Genomic DNA, 16,338 nt, shown 5'->3' with positions numbered 1-16,338 from the left:
TATTGAGAGAAACTAGTATTTTTTTCAGCGATGATCAAAAAAACTTGCTAGCCAGCTTTAACTTATATGTTCCATTGAATTATTCTGGCTCCACCTGCACTCTGCCCACAAATTACATCATCATAGTAACTAACAAACAGGGGGTCTGTCGGTTACAAGTTTAATGTTGCCCATGTCAACCCCTTCTTTTTGCCTGAAAATGTCAATAAAACTAGAGTTTAAATAAAATAAAACCTTTGACTTTAGCACATCTTTACATTTGTGTTTTTATTTTTGTCAACAGGAGATCACCTTTCCAAAGATGGTGGCCAGCTGTTGTCGTTTCTTGTGCTACTTCTGTCGTATTAGCCGCCAGAACCAGAAAGCCATGTTTGACCACCTGAGCTACCTGCTGGAGAACAGCAGTGTCGGGCTGGGTAAGTCCTTGTAGATTTACAAAGGAGACGGTCTACTCTTCTATTATCTTCTGACAGTTGCCTTTCAGCCTGTTGCCTTTCAGCATTTTCTTCTGTTACGGTTAGTTTATATCATTCTGAGAGGAAAACAGAGGTTTAAAGTTGTATGGAAAAATGTGAAAAAAAATATGCAAGATTTTCTAAAGAGGAATATGTGGTGGTGTGAAAAAGTTAAAGGGTATCGTGGAAGAGAGAAATAATGAGAGAAGAAGTAAAATGGATGACTTGATTTAGAATTTCTTCGAATTTTCCTAACAGTAGAAACCTAAATGCCCTTTTGCTGCTTCCAAAATAATGCAAAATGTTCATTGAAACCAATAGGTGCAACTCGCTGGAGGGGTTTTTAGGCTTATTGAAGTTTTGACACGAACTTATCGCCGACATTATGCTAGGGTATCAGTTTGAGAGGTGCAATTGCAGAGAACAAGACAAAAAAAAACTAGGGACGGGGGTTATTTAGTGATGCAGGGCAGGACTGATGAGTCACTGGGCTCCGTCTGCTGCTGCTGCCTCGGTCGCTTCTGTAAACTAAAGCTCCTGCCTCAGAAAGAGGAGATGGTGTGGAGAAGACCAATGAATGCAAACACAACAGTTTATAATTCCTAACATGAAACATTTGATATTTGCTTACTCATAAATCACACGTCAATGTGAAGGTGCTGGGAGACGTGACTTGTGTCCTTTGTTTCTGTTAAACTTTGCCTGCATGAAGGCCATAGTTATAATTATAAACCATTGACTGAAATATCTTTTTTAAATCTAATGTGCCCAATGGGAATGTAACAATTTATTTAGGCAGCAAGTGTTTTTGCACATTGAGTCACAGAACATTCATTAGGTTATGATTTATTATCTGCCCAGAGTATTTATCTGACTGTTATCAACATTTATTTTTAAAGGTGCTTATTAAAACATGCATTTATTACAATAATGATCATTGTAGTACATAGGAGACACGTATGTCCATTAATAGTGACACAGCTAATCTCTGAAACATCCTATACATCATTTCTATAAGTATATTATGTAATAGTTTACAACTCTAATTGAGCATCTAAAGTGTACTGAATTTATAAAGCATTGAAGCGATAAAGCATTTACTGTTCAAAGCCATTCTCTGTATCATATCATGTAGATAGACTGCCCCCTGTTGTTTAGAACAGCGCAAAGTTTTCTTTGCCCTTAACACTATTCTGTGTGTGTGTGTGTGTGTGTGTGTGTGTGTGTGTGTGTGTGTGTGTGCGTGTGTAGCCTCTGAAGCTATGCGCGGCTCCACTCCGCTGGATGTTGCAGCATCTTCAGTGATGGACAACAACGGCCTGGCTTTGGCCCTTGAAGAGCCTGACTTGGAGAAGGTTTGTCACTTCAGCACATAAACTAACATGTTTACTAAATGATTGAGTCTGAAATGTTATAATTTATATTTAAAAAAGACTACTGCTTGCAAACATTGCTTCAAGAAAAGTTGATTTAAAATTAAATTATAATTATTTGAATAATTAGACATACGTCATAAGAATGCATCATATGACTGAATGAATACCAAACTGACTTAAAAATGTACACCACCTCAGAGTGTTGCTAGAATTATCTTGCTGGTATGAGCATATACTTCAAAAGGTTGAACAGTTATGTTATGTTGAAAAATAATGAAAATATCAAGTTATATAATTTGTATCACTGCTGGCCTAAAATTCTAATGAACTCTAAATAAAAAAAATCTATTTTCTCTGATATTAGCAGATTCTTATCCTTGTTTTTTTATTACAATTCCTCACTGCTGGCCTTTTGTGTGGTGAAAGTAAACCAGACAGATATAGAAACCTCACGCTACCCAAGTTTTCTTATTAAAATATGATTTATGACTTTGTCCCATTTGACTAAGCTTTCTCAGCAAGCCATCACTCTTACCCACACTGACAGTCAAAAAGACAGAATATGCCATTATAAAACCCAGTAGTGAAACAGAAAATTTGTGTGTGTGTGTGTAGGTGGTGACATATCTGGCAGGCTGTGGTCTTCAGAGTTGTGCCATACTGGTTGCTAAGGGTTACCCAGACCTCGGCTGGAACCCTATAGAGGGCGAGCGATACCTGTCCTTCCTGAGGTTCGTCGTCTTCTGCAATGGTATGTCGACATTCATACTGGGTGAACAACAGAAATACAGTAAACTCTGACTCATCCTTTTGGGAATAACTTAGATTATCCCGTCTGTTTGTGTACCAGGTGAGAGTGTGGAAGAAAATGCCAACGTGGTGGTAAAGCTGCTGATCAGACGTCCTGAGTGTTTTGGCCCAGCACTAAGGGGAGAGGGAGGTCAGGGTTTGCTGGTTGCCATGAATGAGGCCATCAAGATCTCTGAAGATCCTGCCCTGGACCTGCCTGAGACTGCCATCGGAGTTGCTACTGGGTAGGAATCCACACCAGTTTCTTACATCGGTTAAAAAGTCTGTGAATCAGCATTACGATCCTCACGAGACACTAAAACCCCACTGAGCACTCAGTGTTTAAGTCTCCCACTATATTTGTCTTTGTGGTGAATTTGAATGGTTTTAACACAAAAAAGGTCAAACTAATTCTGCAAAGCACATTTGCTCATTCTTCCTCATACCCTACCTATAAGTATGCAAATGTGTTTACGTTACTGCCTATTGTCAGTGTATTTACACTGGAGGACTTAAGTGTCCACATCACATTTGTGTGAGCTGCATACTGGATCACGATTTTTTCCCCCAAAAAGCTGTTATAGCTCAAAATCATGCTTGTAGGCATACGTCCCTGAACATTCATCATCCTGTACAGTGAAGCTCAAACATCCAAGTAAGGAAACAATAAGAAAAATACTTTTTTAAGTGAAGGGGGGGGACTTAAAAATGTCCCTTTAATGATGCAAAAACATCCCTCAGCTTTTTTTTCATAATCCATTCCTGCAATATAAAAGTGGAAGAAAGTTACCATCTGTTTTTTATTTAATTAGTGTTTCAATTACAAGAACCTTCTAGAACGAAGAAGTTATTTTAACTTATCCTGTCTTTTTCAGGCTGAGGGGTGTCCTAGACTAAGAGTCTGTAGGGGGTGTGTGTGTGTAGGTGTGGCGCTGTCCATAGTACTGAAAGGGAGCGGATGAGAGAGAGAGAATAGACTATGTATCATGATTGATTGGGAGAAAAAAGCAATTCTCGATAGAATCAGACATTTACCATCAGTATGCAGCCTGAATAGAATGATCTTTTGTTTCATGACCGCATTTCACCGCCAATGCTACAAGTCGGGTTCCTTAGGACAAATCCACGACTTCGGGGTCACCCCAATTCAATACTCAATACACATTTTTACAAAGTACCTGTGGCTGTGGCACATAAGGTAGAGCGCTTGTCCCGTAACCACAAGGTCGGTGGTTCAAACCCCTCTACCGGCAACATGCCGAGGTGTCCTTGAGCAAGACACCTAACCCCAAGTTGCTCCCCGGGCGCTTCATTGCAGCCCACTGCTCTTCTGGGATGGGTTAAATGCAGAGAAATAATTTCCCCATTGTGGGACTAATAAAGGATTGATTATTATTATTATTATTATTAAAAGCTGTGAGTAAAGCTGTGGAAAGTGTTGCCTGCTCACATCATTATGCAAAGACTGTCATACACTGGCTGCATTTTAATGAGGTGGGTTTGTATTGCATGAAGTGAGGTGAGGGGATTGGGAAGCGAGTCAAAATCAATGTGTATAACTCAGTGGTCTGAAAGGAGATTGTGTATTGTGCCAACACATTGTTATAATTCCTCACAAAACTGCTATTATCTGTTGCTCTTCTGATACCCATTTTCTCCCCAAATTACATTGAAATTACTAGTTGAGTTAATGGCTCCTGTTTTTCTCAGTAAGAGGGTGGTTTGCAGTATCCTAGATATGTGTTACACTTCCTGTAAGTCGCTTTGGATAAAAGCGTCTGCTAAATGACTGTAATGTAATGTAATGTAATGTAATGTGTGTTTGTGTGTTTCAGGCCTGGTGAGGAAGAAGGAGAAGTTATTCACATGGGCAACGCCATCATGTCCTTCTACTCGGCTCTTATTGATCTGCTGGGACGCTGCGCTCCAGAGATGCATGTGAGGAGCTTTTTCATCAAGCACAGAGTCACTTTCATGTGTTCACCATCCTCTAAACAATAAGAGTGGCAACTACAATGACCTGAATGAAATAGTTGGATACATGCAAAAATATGTTGTATTTTGGATATTTAAAATGCAAAAACTGTTGTACATGCTTTTCTCTTTTTGCGCCTTAATTATTGCAACAGTCTCATCTCTTGTCTTAATTTCTTTTTTAAATCAAACAGCTTCAGATTGTACAGAACTCCGCTGCTAGGCTTTTAATTACAACCATGAGGTTTGATCACACCACACCTGTTTTAACCTCTTTACCTTGGCTCCCTGTTTGTCCAAGAATGGATTTCAAGATCTTATTGATTACCCTTTAAGGCTCTTCATGACCTGGATCCAGACTACACAGTATTTTAGACCCTTTAATCCCCTATGAATGTTTTCCTTGTTTGAGATCCACTGGCATTGATCTTATGACTCCTCAAGAGTAAAGCCTTAAATCTAAAGAGGACAGAGCTTTTACAATCAGGGCTCTGGAACGACCTGCACAAGGAATTAAGGCTTAGTCAGTGTCATCTTTTAAGTCTCTTCTTAAAACATACTTTTTCAGAAAGCTTATCTGATCTAGATTTTATCTCAGCTGCCTGTTTATGTTATTGTTTTTTTATTTATTATGACTTTAAGATTAGACTTTAACTCTGCCCTTCATGTATTTTATCATTTTGGTATTTCATTTAATGTTCTACCATGACTCACTTAGGACTTTGTTTTGATAAGGGCTCTTTAGATAAAATGTATTATTCATATTTCCTATTTGTGTCTATCACAGCTTATCAATGCTGGTAAAGGTGAAGCGCTGCGTATCCGAGCCATCTTGCGCTCTCTGGTTCCAACGACTGATCTGGTGGGCATCATCAGCATCCCCCTCAAAATGCCTGTGCTTAATAAAGGTATGTTGGTCTTGGTGGTTGTTGTTTTATTCATTTTTTTTATGAAGTCATGCAGATGTTGATGGTTGAATAACAAAAGATAAAAAGGCAAAAAATGAAGTTGAACCAGGCGCAGCAACAAAAACAAGAAATGGTTGGTTTGAAAATGTAGCGGGGAAGAAACCTCTAATAGAAGCCAAAGGTGGCACAGATAATCCTCCCCACTGATGCAGAAAAGGGTCTTTGGCCTGGATTAAAGGCTGAAAGTGGTTTCAGATGTGAAGGAAGATAGTCGCACACTTGTAGCCGCAAAATAAAATAAAATTGATAATTAGAATTATAGAATTATTTTTTCTCTATGTAAAATAGTTTTTTCAATAGGACAATTTTTTTTGTTTGTTTGTTTGTTTTCTGATATATTCATTCTAAATCTAGTTGTGAGATAGTATGTCTATCCCCAAGTTCTCCTCTTTAGGAACACAGTCGGTGCTAGGGGTATTTTGTTTTTGTCCTGATAATGGTATCAGCTATGTCTCATAATATCATGGGTCTATATAAGGCTGTATTCTTTTGGATATCATTTTGGAGACTTTTTTGATACATTGCCTAACCTTACGCTTAAGAAATATATTGTGCCTATTTTATGTTTAGCTGTCTTCCTTTACTTACATGAAGATGTAAGGCACTTTACAAACTGAGCTTTTGATCAAATTGCTTTCTCATGCAACATGAGTCAGGCAGCTACTTGCTCCCCCTACAAAATGTAGATGTATGATAACACGCTCTTTTGTCCCTTAATACCCTGGAGAGACTGTCATGTTAAAACAATGGTGAATTATTGAATGATTTATTTTATTGTGTCTACAAATGTGTGACTATTTTCCTTCACACTTGTGCTTTCATCGTGGTCACCAACTATCTAAAACTGGTGTGCATTCGTCCTCTCTCTCTCATCCTGAAACTGGTCTCACAAACAGCACTCTGATAACAAGTTATGATTTAAACCGAATATACAAACACCAGCTAAAATATATCAGATTCTAATTTCCTCTGCTGCCTACTGAGCTATCATGCCACATTACTTTACTGCCAAGAAATATGAAAAAAAAATGTTGATTTAGCTGGTGTGCACATCTCAGTTCTGCTAAGCTCTGGATGTATATCATGAAAATGTGTCCTACCAGCCAGGCCTTTAGGAGTAAATATCTCTTCACTTCTCCCTCTGTTTCTACTGTAGAGAAAAATTGTGCCTACAAGGTGTTTCTAGCACCTTTGCAGTATGTTTTTATGTGTAGTTATCATTCTACCTAAAATGAAAAAAAGCCTTCATATCCAATTTTCTTAATGACATTTTATAATAAGAATGCAAGCTGTGTCTTAAATGTCATTCCCGGAATAACTTCTACCTTAAATACATTCATTTTTTTGTTTTTACGTCTTTTGTTTATAATAAATAATTTATGTATCATTTCGTACTGTATTTAAAGAGTAATGTTTTAGGTTAAATACACTTTAATTATCAAAAAACAATGTTTACACACGGCACATTGACATGAAACTTTTTCCCCTTAAAATGTGTTTAACCTTCAGATGGTACACTGACAGAACCTGACATGTCAGCCTGTTTCTGTCCGGACCACAAGGCCTCCATGGTGCTCTTCCTGGAACGAGTGTACGGCATCGAGGACCAGAGCTTTCTGCTCCACATGTTGGAGGTCGGCTTCCTGCCTGACCTGCGAGCCTCTGCGTCTCTGGACACGGTGAGTGATAGAAAAACCCTATAACTTTCACTACATATCCTAAGCATTCTTTCACATTTGAATATCCATTCTGTTAATCACTAATTACCAAAACATTTATGTCCCATGTTTCCTATAAGAGAAACATGGGACATAAAAAGTAAAAGTGCTTTTTGCTAGCATGTGTTATAATAAATCTTTGTCTTCTCTGTTCATATTGCCTTTCTTACTGTGATGGTGTTGTCATCATAGTTATCATTCCAGTGTGCACAGGTAAATTTGAATTTCCAGTTTGCTCATTAGATAAAAATAATAAAAAATACTAATTTTGTGGCATCTAGTGGTAAGTTTGCAGATTGCAACTAACTTAAAACACTTCTGCTCACCACTACCTTTTCAAGCGTGTCAAGGGCTGAGGTGGCCTTCAGGTAAAAATGTGTAAGGCTCTCTCCAGAGACCTTGTTTGGTCCTTGAACACATATTGATTATTTTTGCTGGTGCCAGGAGCCCATTTTTTACTCCATCTTTCTATTAATCATTTGTTCTGTGCCTCGTCATCCCTTAGTTCACATGTATTGTATTCTGTTCCACAGGAGTTGTTAAGCACCACTGAGACGGCGTTGGCCATGAACAGGTACATCGGCTCGGCTCTGCTGCCTCTGCTCACCCGCTGTGCCGCTCTCTTCAGCAACACAGAACACTACGCACAGCTGATTGACTCCACGCTGCAGACAATCTACCGGCTGTCCAAAGGACGCTCCCTCACCAAAGCCCAAAGGGACTCCATCGAGGAGTGTCTGCTGGCTATCTGCAAGTAAGGCCTGCTGAGCTTTGATTCAGCTGAGGGAAAATAATAAAGGGGAGCTGGAGATTTGCAGAGGCTGTACCTTTTATTCTTTCAAACAATGGTACTGTCAAATGGCTTTTCTTGGTTTACTGCAACACATTTTGTATTGAACAGCACGTAGGACAAACTGCAGGAAACACTGACATTTGGTATAATAGATTAAGGGCTATATTAACACTTAACCAATCTTTTGGCACTTTTAAACTCAAATAATCCGATATTTTTTACTTTATAACATTTATACAGTCAAAGCAGGTAAACTTCAGTAGGGATTCATAAGAATGTTTTCCTTTTTGCAGTTGATATGAGGACATGTATATTTCAGTTCAGGTGCTCAGCTTGGTCCAATTGCACTGTATTTATTGTAGCTATTGTATCAGATTTATGAAATCTAGGGAGTCTCCACTCACTGCTCGTGTATTTTTATGACAGGCACCTGCGTCCCTCCATGATGCAGCAGCTACTCAGGCGGCTGGTGTTTGACGTTCCCATGCTCACTGAATACTGCAAGATACCTATACAGGTGAGATAAGCAATATGTATTTTAACCTTTATACATGAAAGACAGTATAAATAGTAAACACCTTACTCTTTGGCCATTGATGTGCAATCATTTTTAATAAACTTGAACTAAACTTGTTATGTTTTCTTTTTTATTTGATTTCTAGCTTCTGACCAACCACTATGAGCAGAACTGGAAGTACTACTGCCTGCCCTCTGGTATGGGCATCTTTGGCATAGCCTCCGAGGAGGAGCTCCTCCTAACCAAGAAACTCTTCTGGGGAATATTTGACTCCCTTTCTCAGAAGGTACAACCAGAAAAACCTGTTGTGTGAAGTATTCATTAAGATTCTCTGACAGTGTGTGTCTGTAGTGTTTATGATTTTGGAAATCTTTATTATTATTATTATTATTACTTCTCTTTATTTTCTTTATCTACTCTTCCTCTTGCTCATTTTCTATCTCTGAGCATAAATCAGGAGGCAAAGCAATATTGTCCTTTAATCCCTCTCTGTTGCATAACTAAATGTTTAGTAGTCTATCGGTGTCTGCTCTCTTAAAACTTTACTTTGTTTGCTGTTGATTTTGTATATCCTGTTTTCAGACAAAACTTGAGTTTTCAACACCTGAGTGTGGCTCTCATGAGAAAAGAAAGTTATTGGTAGTCAGGGGTAGTGAAATGAAAGCTCAATGAAGTCCCTTCGAGCAGTGCCGCTGAGGCGAAGCCAAAACACATGAATCATTTATCAGTCTGTGACAAGCCATCACTTGGTGCAGACTTTTTTCCAGCTGTCTTTTATTTTGCCTCCTCCTCTTTTTCTCTCCCTGTCTTTGCTCTACTCAGTCTGCCCATCCAATAGCTAAGCAGACATGCCTTCATTCTGCTGTGTCTGTCTTTTCTGTAGAAGTATGATGCTGACCTTTTCAAAGTGGCCACGTCATCCCTGTGTGCTATCGCTGGAGCCTTGCCTCCAGACTTTGTGGATGCCAGTCTTGGAGCAACACTGGAAAAACAGGCATCAATGGATGCACAGGGCAACTTTGATCCTAAACCCATCAACACCACCAAGTGAGTTATTTACCTAACTTTTAGATTAAAAGGCACAATTTAAAACAAATCTAATATATACAACTGATGTACTTTTAGCTTTCGTTTAAAACGGCAATTGAATCGAGATTGGTGGGTTTGTCTGCAATTTAAAACAATGCTTTTACCTGCTCAATATCAAAGTAATATTCACTTTACAATATTGATTGAAATGTATTATCTCCACTTTCTAGTATCTCTCTTCCTGAAAAACTTGAGTACATTGCCAACAAATATGCAGAGCATTCCCATGACAAGTGGTCCTCAGAGAAGGTTAGTCCCTGTCCGTATGTTTTTAGGGTTTTCCTCCCCCTTGCTGACATTTAATTCATGCCATCTCTGATATAAAATAGATAACTTCATTTCTATTTTATATCAGAGATGGCATGAATTAAATGTCAATATATTAGTATTTATACAACTTAGTTTATATTTCTGAAATGCAAAGTACTATAAGGCTGCAACTGCTGTTGCAGGTGTCAGCAGGCTGGAAACATGGAGACAGCCTGGATGAGCAGGCCAAAACCCATCCACTGCTGAAGCCTTACAAAGCTCTGAGTGAGAAGGTACATGCACACTGGTACATACACAGCAGCTGTTTGGGGAGTATGAAGCATTCTGCTGATTGTGTATCAAACATAAGGTCTTTTTTTCTGAGTGAAAGAACTCTAGGCTTGGTCAGCTTTTACAGATTGTTTAAGTTGTAAAAAGAACCTCTCACAGTGGCAAAGTTGTGATGACAGAATAATGGTGTTGGTTACATGTAGGGCCAAAGCCAGTTTTGCAATTTCTTCAGAGGACAAATTAATTGGCCAACTTGAAATCTTGACTGTTGAAGAAAACTTTTTTTTTCCTTGCCTTACCTAAACTGAAGGAGGGCAATTTGAATGTTTTGTAAGTGACCTATTAAATCAAGTTGGAGATGAAAAGGTCATCCATTCAGTAAGGGTGAACCTCAAACTACTTATTAACATGAAAGTCCAGTAGAAAAATAACCTTTAAAACATTTTTGAAAGGTTTTTACACATCAGATGTGTTTGACTTGTCTGAACATTGTCACCCATGTTGAACTTTCACATTTAATTTGTGTGTGTTTAATACTTAGGAGAGAGAAACCTACCGCTGGCCAGTGAGAGAGTCATTGAAGAGCATGCTGGCTATGGGCTGGAACATTGAGAGGACCAAAGAAGGAGACGCCATGATCCAACAACGAGAAAGTGAAAAACAACGAAAGATCTCTGAGTCTCAGGTAACATCCTGATGTAATTTCTACTTTTTGTGGTAGTCTTTCCATCACAATTAGACATTATTTTCTCACAAATGTTTCCTTTGAAATACTTATTTACTATCCAACAGACATTAATTCATAATATTTCCTTTATTACAGTAGTCTTTGTCCCCTGTGTGAAATAGCCATCGCTTTTGCTAAGATAATTTAGAATAGGGCTCCATTGAAAATGTATTAAAATCAAATTTGGACTTACTGTAAAACTAATCACTGCATTTTTCTTTTTTTGTTGTAGTTGGGTCAGAAATCAAAAAATGTTTTGCCTCTAAGACACAATGTATCGTAGTGAAAGTACAGGCTCTCAACAGTAAACAACTACAACACATACAGCGTTAAACACTGCGGTAATGTGAGCAGCCGAGTGCACAATATATGAGTAATATTAGTAAGAACATGAAAATGACGCCTATATGTATCTTTCAGGAACATTGCCTTGCTCAGAGGCCGCCCTTAACATAATAACGCTACTTTCGGACAACATTCAGACAGCGGCTTACATTACTGCAGTGTTTAACAGTCTGTTTGGTGAGGAGGTTGATCCAACCTAGCAGAGTGAAGTCTTCCTCGTAAATTTACCTCTTTTATCTAAGAGAATGGTTTAATGGATCCCCTCTCCCGGCACCTTCAATTCTTTTCATAATATGCTTTCATATCCTGATGGTTCTGTAACATCAGGTTTAATTTTCTCTTCTGAATGTTTTGCCATGCTGGTTCAGTGCTCATGCCTACCACTGATATGCTACTCCGTTTAGAAAAGCCAAACCAGGCGCATAAAACACATAACTCTGTGTACAGAAGAGCATTGTTCCAGGAAAAAGCTACCAAAAAGTTAAGAACTGCAAATGTTAAAGCTTTGAGTCAGAAATCAATCAAATCACAGCTGTATTGTGCCAGATAGCAAAAGGTAGTAAACCTCATATTGATTTGAAGAGGAATATCAAAAATAACTGATGCAGTGAAATATTGCGGCTTTAAATATTTAAATCCAGTTTGTGCTTGTATGGCCTCTATCTGACTTTGTAGAATGATGGATTCAGTCCTGCTCCAATGGATTTGCACAGTGTCACTTTGTCTAGAGAGTTACAGGTTGGTTTTTATTCAACTTTTTCTAATTGTTGTTATAATCATAATAATAATATGATCATTTTTCTAAAAATGATCATTGTTGTAATCAAACTTGATTACATTTGCATTTTTTGCTGCACCTGCAGGGCATAGTGGAGGTTGTTGCAGAAAATTACCACAACATCTGGGCCAAGAAGAAGAAAACTGAACTCTTTAGCAAAGGTGTGTTATAGTGCAGTTTAAAAACCCACTTGAGTTGCTGTAATTCTGACTAGTGATCCGTGTAAAATGGGTATGAAATGATTTTTGAATTTGATTTGACATGTCAGGAGGAGGGACCCACCCGCTGCTGGTTCCCTATGACACCCTGACGGCTAAAGAGAAGTACAGAGACCGAGAGAAGGCCCAGGATCTCATCAAATTTCTGCAGATCAGTGGATATGCCATCATAAGGTTACCCGCCTCTCACTCCAGTTTGTTCTTCATTAAAGAAATAAGTAACACTAAGAAACACAAAGCACAATGTCACAATTCCTCAAAGCACTTTTAAAGATTCCATGTATTCTCGGGCAAAACTTAACCATTATTTTTTATCTGTCCCTTAATTGACCTGCTAGACTGTGCTTAATGAAGTCATTCTAATTTAAATCTTAATCAGCACTGCTATGAATACAAACCATTTTTATCTATACATCAAAAGACTTTGCTTTTGGTAATTGATGGAAAAAAAGAGTAATTTGATCTAGAGAAGCACTGATCAATGCACACATGTGCTGCATGATTGTTTTACACATTGGCACGGACACTTACGTCACAGCCACACACACACAAAACATACGCAGTGCAGATACAGTGGCAGCTGCGGCACACAGAATATAACAACCACACACACACACATCATGACATAGGTGTGGAAGCTCCTCCGCAGACATAAAGTTTGCAATTTGTAACACCTTTAATTTTGAAAGAAACCATGAAGGAACAACCTTAAAAACAAGGTTTTGACAACAAGAAGGTGTCACAACCTTTGGAGATTTTTTTTGTTATTCAATAGCCAATGTTTTATTATAACAATACATACAAGTGATAAATAGTATGCATCCCAAATCTGACGAGTAACCATTTGTGATTTCTTGACTTTTTCATCTGACAGAGGTCTGAAAGACATAGAGCAGGATTCATCATCCATGGAGAAGCGTTTTTCATACAAGTTCCTCAAAAGGCTACTGAAGTACATTGACTCTGCACAGGAGTTCATCGCTCATCTTGGTGAGTGTGTGACATTTTAAACACAAGCGCACTAAGAGGTGCTTTACATTGATTCAGAATTCTTCCTTGACGCTGACCTAGCCACTTACCACTGTTGTTAATCCAGAGGCTATGGCCACTAGTGGAAAGACGGACAAATCACCTCATGACCAGGAAATCAAGTTCTTTGCCAAGGTCTTTAACACTTTTTCCAACACAACCACTGACATATTGGATTTACTCTTAATAATGATTTTATTAAGGCTTTAGTCTTATACCTGCATTTGTTCTCTCCAGGTGTTGCTTCCTCTGGCTGATCAGACTTTAAAGAACCACTGTCTCTACTTCCTGTCCACGCCCAGCATGAACCTGAGCAGCTGTGGCTGTGCTTCCAACAAAGAGAAAGAAATGGTCACCAGGTACTGTGTAGAAGCAATGGATAATCTGTGAACATTTTCCATTTTCAGGTTTTTGCTATTCAGAGATTTTTTTGCTATGAAGTCCTCCCTTTTAGCTCAGTGAGAGGAGTAAAAAAGTACTCATTTTCATCAGATCTTTTCTTATTTCCTTGCTTACTTTGCTTTTTTCCAGCTCTTCTTTGTTCTCTCTGAAGCTTTTTGCTCAATTCTGTTCTTACCGTCTTTCTTTTCCAGCTTGTTCTGTAAACTGGCAGCTCTTGTCAGACACAGGATTTCTCTCTTTGGTAAGGCTGGCATTGCCTCTGTATGCTCGTGTGCCCCTTTGCTTTGAAATCTCTTTCCACATCTTCAGTAAATGTTTCTCTCACAGGAAGTGACTCTGCAATGATGGTGAGCTGTCTGGACATTCTCACTCACTCACTTGACACCAGGTAAGTTGTCTCTGTATGCACAGTGATCCATCATTAGACAATAAAACTAGTCTTGAGCATGCACATTAGCTCCTGTGTTCCCTCCCCTCTCTCAGAACGGTGATGAAGTCTGGCTCAGAGCTGGTCAAAGCCGGGTTCCGGACGTTCTTTGAGAACGCGTCGGAGGACCTGGAGAAGCTGCTAGAGATGCTAAAACTGGGGAAGTTCATGCAGTCCCGTGCCCAGATGAAGAGCGTCACACAGAGCGTCAACTATGTGACTGTGGCGCTGCTGCCCATCCTCACTGCCCTGTTTGAGCACATCACAACATACGAGTTTGCACTGGACCTGCTGTGTGAGTTTGTGTTTATCAATCACCCATTTCATTTTTATTTATTTTTTACATCATTTCGCATTATGAAGGAAAACAAACATGAAATAACATTAAAAAACGCAACGGGGCAGATAGCAGTTGCAAATGATGCTCAATGAATGGTGCTACCAGTGACCATAATCTATTCTTTGAGAATATTTTTTTCTTCCAGTTGTTTTTAAGGTTTTATGTTACTAAAAACTTGAATGCTTTTTGTTTCAGTGGATGATGTTCAGCTGTCCTGCTACAGAATCTTGACTTGTTTATACTCTCTGGGAGTAGGAAAGAACGCCTTTGTGGAGAGGTAGGTGGCCAAACTTTTCTTTAACTTTGGATGTAAAATGGCTTTAAGTTAAACACATGAGCAGTACTGTCTATTTGATTAATAAGGTTACTGCTTCTTAATAATGATTAATGCTCGCTATAATTTCTCTCATCTACTAGAATTGGTATCAAGGAACTGTGAAATAGTATTTCATAAACTGCATTAGGCTTGTCACTGTTAATCAAGATATGGCTGTAAAGCTTTTTGATTAACTCATATTTGTGACAAATGCACTCAGGACTTGAAGGAGGATTTCTGATACCTCATATACTTATGTACATGAGTACATTTAAAAATCTACTATTATACATTTATGCCACAGTTTTTTGTTGTACAGTATGCGCTACAAAATGAAAGCATAGGTTACGATAATATTTTATCTAACAAATATCATTGGAGAGGACACAAAAGAAACACGTCATAATGTCAACTGTCTTTTGTTAATACCGCTTTACCGACATTATTCTCTGACTGGCAATAAAACCTCCTAAAACTGTTGTGCAAAATAAAGTTGCCCACTTTGAGCTGACTCAAGCTGGTAAATAACCAGTGAAAAGGTTTGACCCCAACCTTACCTTAACCTGAGATCATGTGGTGCTGTGTGAAGGCTCTGTGTACTGAGAGCCCAGGTGTAAGGGACGATTGAGTTAAAGTTAAAGTCTGTACTAACAATGATACCAAAATGTTTGGTCACCAATGTCATGCACCGGAGGTCTCAGTAATCTTTTGAAACATAAGAACAGGGGGTTTGAAGACTCAAAAAACATATTGATTGCTGCAATGATTTATTTTTGGTGTGCTTTTTTTAAATTACACTTTATCAATTTACATGTTGATCTGCAGGCATCTTCCAGCGCTGGGGGAGAGCCTGGCGACCCTGGTGGGAGCCATGCCCGTAGCGTTCCTGGAGCCCCACCTAAACGCCCATAACCCTATGTCTGTATTCAACACCAAGACCCCCAGAGAGAGAGCCAGTGAGTGTCCACTTAATCCTCCTTTTTATTTTGATCATTTTTCCATTCATTTACAATGTTCTGACGTTGCTGTGTACAGTTTATACTTTAGAGCATTAAATGTTACCATTAAATGTTGTCTTTGTGTTTTTCTTTTCCAGTCCTGAGTATGCCAGACAGAGTGGAGGAGATGGGTCCGGAGTTGCCTCGTCTTGACAAACTGCTGAAAGATGTCAGCGATGTCTCAGAGTCTGGTGCTCGCTATAGTGACGTGCCACAGGTCAGAGGGGCTGTTGGGATATTTAAATGTATACAAACAGCTAAATTTTTTTAGGCGTTCGGTCCCTCATATATTTGTAAATTTAGTAAGTAATAATTTTTTACCTAGACAGCCTCCACTGGTCAACTGAAATGTGACTAAATGTTTAACAAAGATAAGACAGATTTGAGTGTAAGGCTGATTATTAGACCCTATCCATGTGTCATGACAACCCAGATGTAGGTAACTATTCACATAAGATTTTTATAGCTACATGGCATATTTGCACAAATCGATTCGTACAACTCTTGGCTCAAAATATATATCCTGCAGACATTTCACC

At 38.8% G+C, this 16,338-nt stretch overlaps 1 protein-coding gene across 1 annotated transcript in view; it reads left to right on the top strand.

Annotated features, from left to right (window-relative positions):
- ryr3 (ryanodine receptor 3) overlaps positions 1 to 16,338 on the top strand; it is a 115,263-nt gene that overhangs the window by 73,767 nt on the left and 25,158 nt on the right. The window contains exons 42-67 of the mRNA XM_054618316.1: positions 284 to 416; positions 1,716 to 1,810; positions 2,447 to 2,582; positions 2,682 to 2,865; positions 4,456 to 4,558; positions 5,382 to 5,502; positions 7,072 to 7,241; positions 7,814 to 8,034; positions 8,500 to 8,590; positions 8,736 to 8,876; positions 9,474 to 9,637; positions 9,850 to 9,928; positions 10,132 to 10,221; positions 10,761 to 10,904; positions 11,967 to 12,029; positions 12,155 to 12,230; positions 12,338 to 12,461; positions 13,162 to 13,277; positions 13,384 to 13,451; positions 13,554 to 13,675; positions 13,910 to 13,959; positions 14,046 to 14,106; positions 14,202 to 14,440; positions 14,681 to 14,762; positions 15,627 to 15,757; positions 15,898 to 16,016. Coding sequence (XP_054474291.1) covers positions 284 to 416; positions 1,716 to 1,810; positions 2,447 to 2,582; positions 2,682 to 2,865; positions 4,456 to 4,558; positions 5,382 to 5,502; positions 7,072 to 7,241; positions 7,814 to 8,034; positions 8,500 to 8,590; positions 8,736 to 8,876; positions 9,474 to 9,637; positions 9,850 to 9,928; positions 10,132 to 10,221; positions 10,761 to 10,904; positions 11,967 to 12,029; positions 12,155 to 12,230; positions 12,338 to 12,461; positions 13,162 to 13,277; positions 13,384 to 13,451; positions 13,554 to 13,675; positions 13,910 to 13,959; positions 14,046 to 14,106; positions 14,202 to 14,440; positions 14,681 to 14,762; positions 15,627 to 15,757; positions 15,898 to 16,016 — 3,123 coding nt within the window. The remainder of the gene's footprint in view (positions 1 to 283; positions 417 to 1,715; positions 1,811 to 2,446; positions 2,583 to 2,681; positions 2,866 to 4,455; positions 4,559 to 5,381; positions 5,503 to 7,071; positions 7,242 to 7,813; positions 8,035 to 8,499; positions 8,591 to 8,735; positions 8,877 to 9,473; positions 9,638 to 9,849; positions 9,929 to 10,131; positions 10,222 to 10,760; positions 10,905 to 11,966; positions 12,030 to 12,154; positions 12,231 to 12,337; positions 12,462 to 13,161; positions 13,278 to 13,383; positions 13,452 to 13,553; positions 13,676 to 13,909; positions 13,960 to 14,045; positions 14,107 to 14,201; positions 14,441 to 14,680; positions 14,763 to 15,626; positions 15,758 to 15,897; positions 16,017 to 16,338) is intronic.

This window comes from Anoplopoma fimbria, chromosome 18, assembly GCF_027596085.1.
Source record: "Anoplopoma fimbria isolate UVic2021 breed Golden Eagle Sablefish chromosome 18, Afim_UVic_2022, whole genome shotgun sequence".
Taxonomy (NCBI): domain Eukaryota; kingdom Metazoa; phylum Chordata; class Actinopteri; order Perciformes; family Anoplopomatidae; genus Anoplopoma; species Anoplopoma fimbria.
This window is presented reverse-complemented; position numbering and strand designations above follow the sequence as displayed.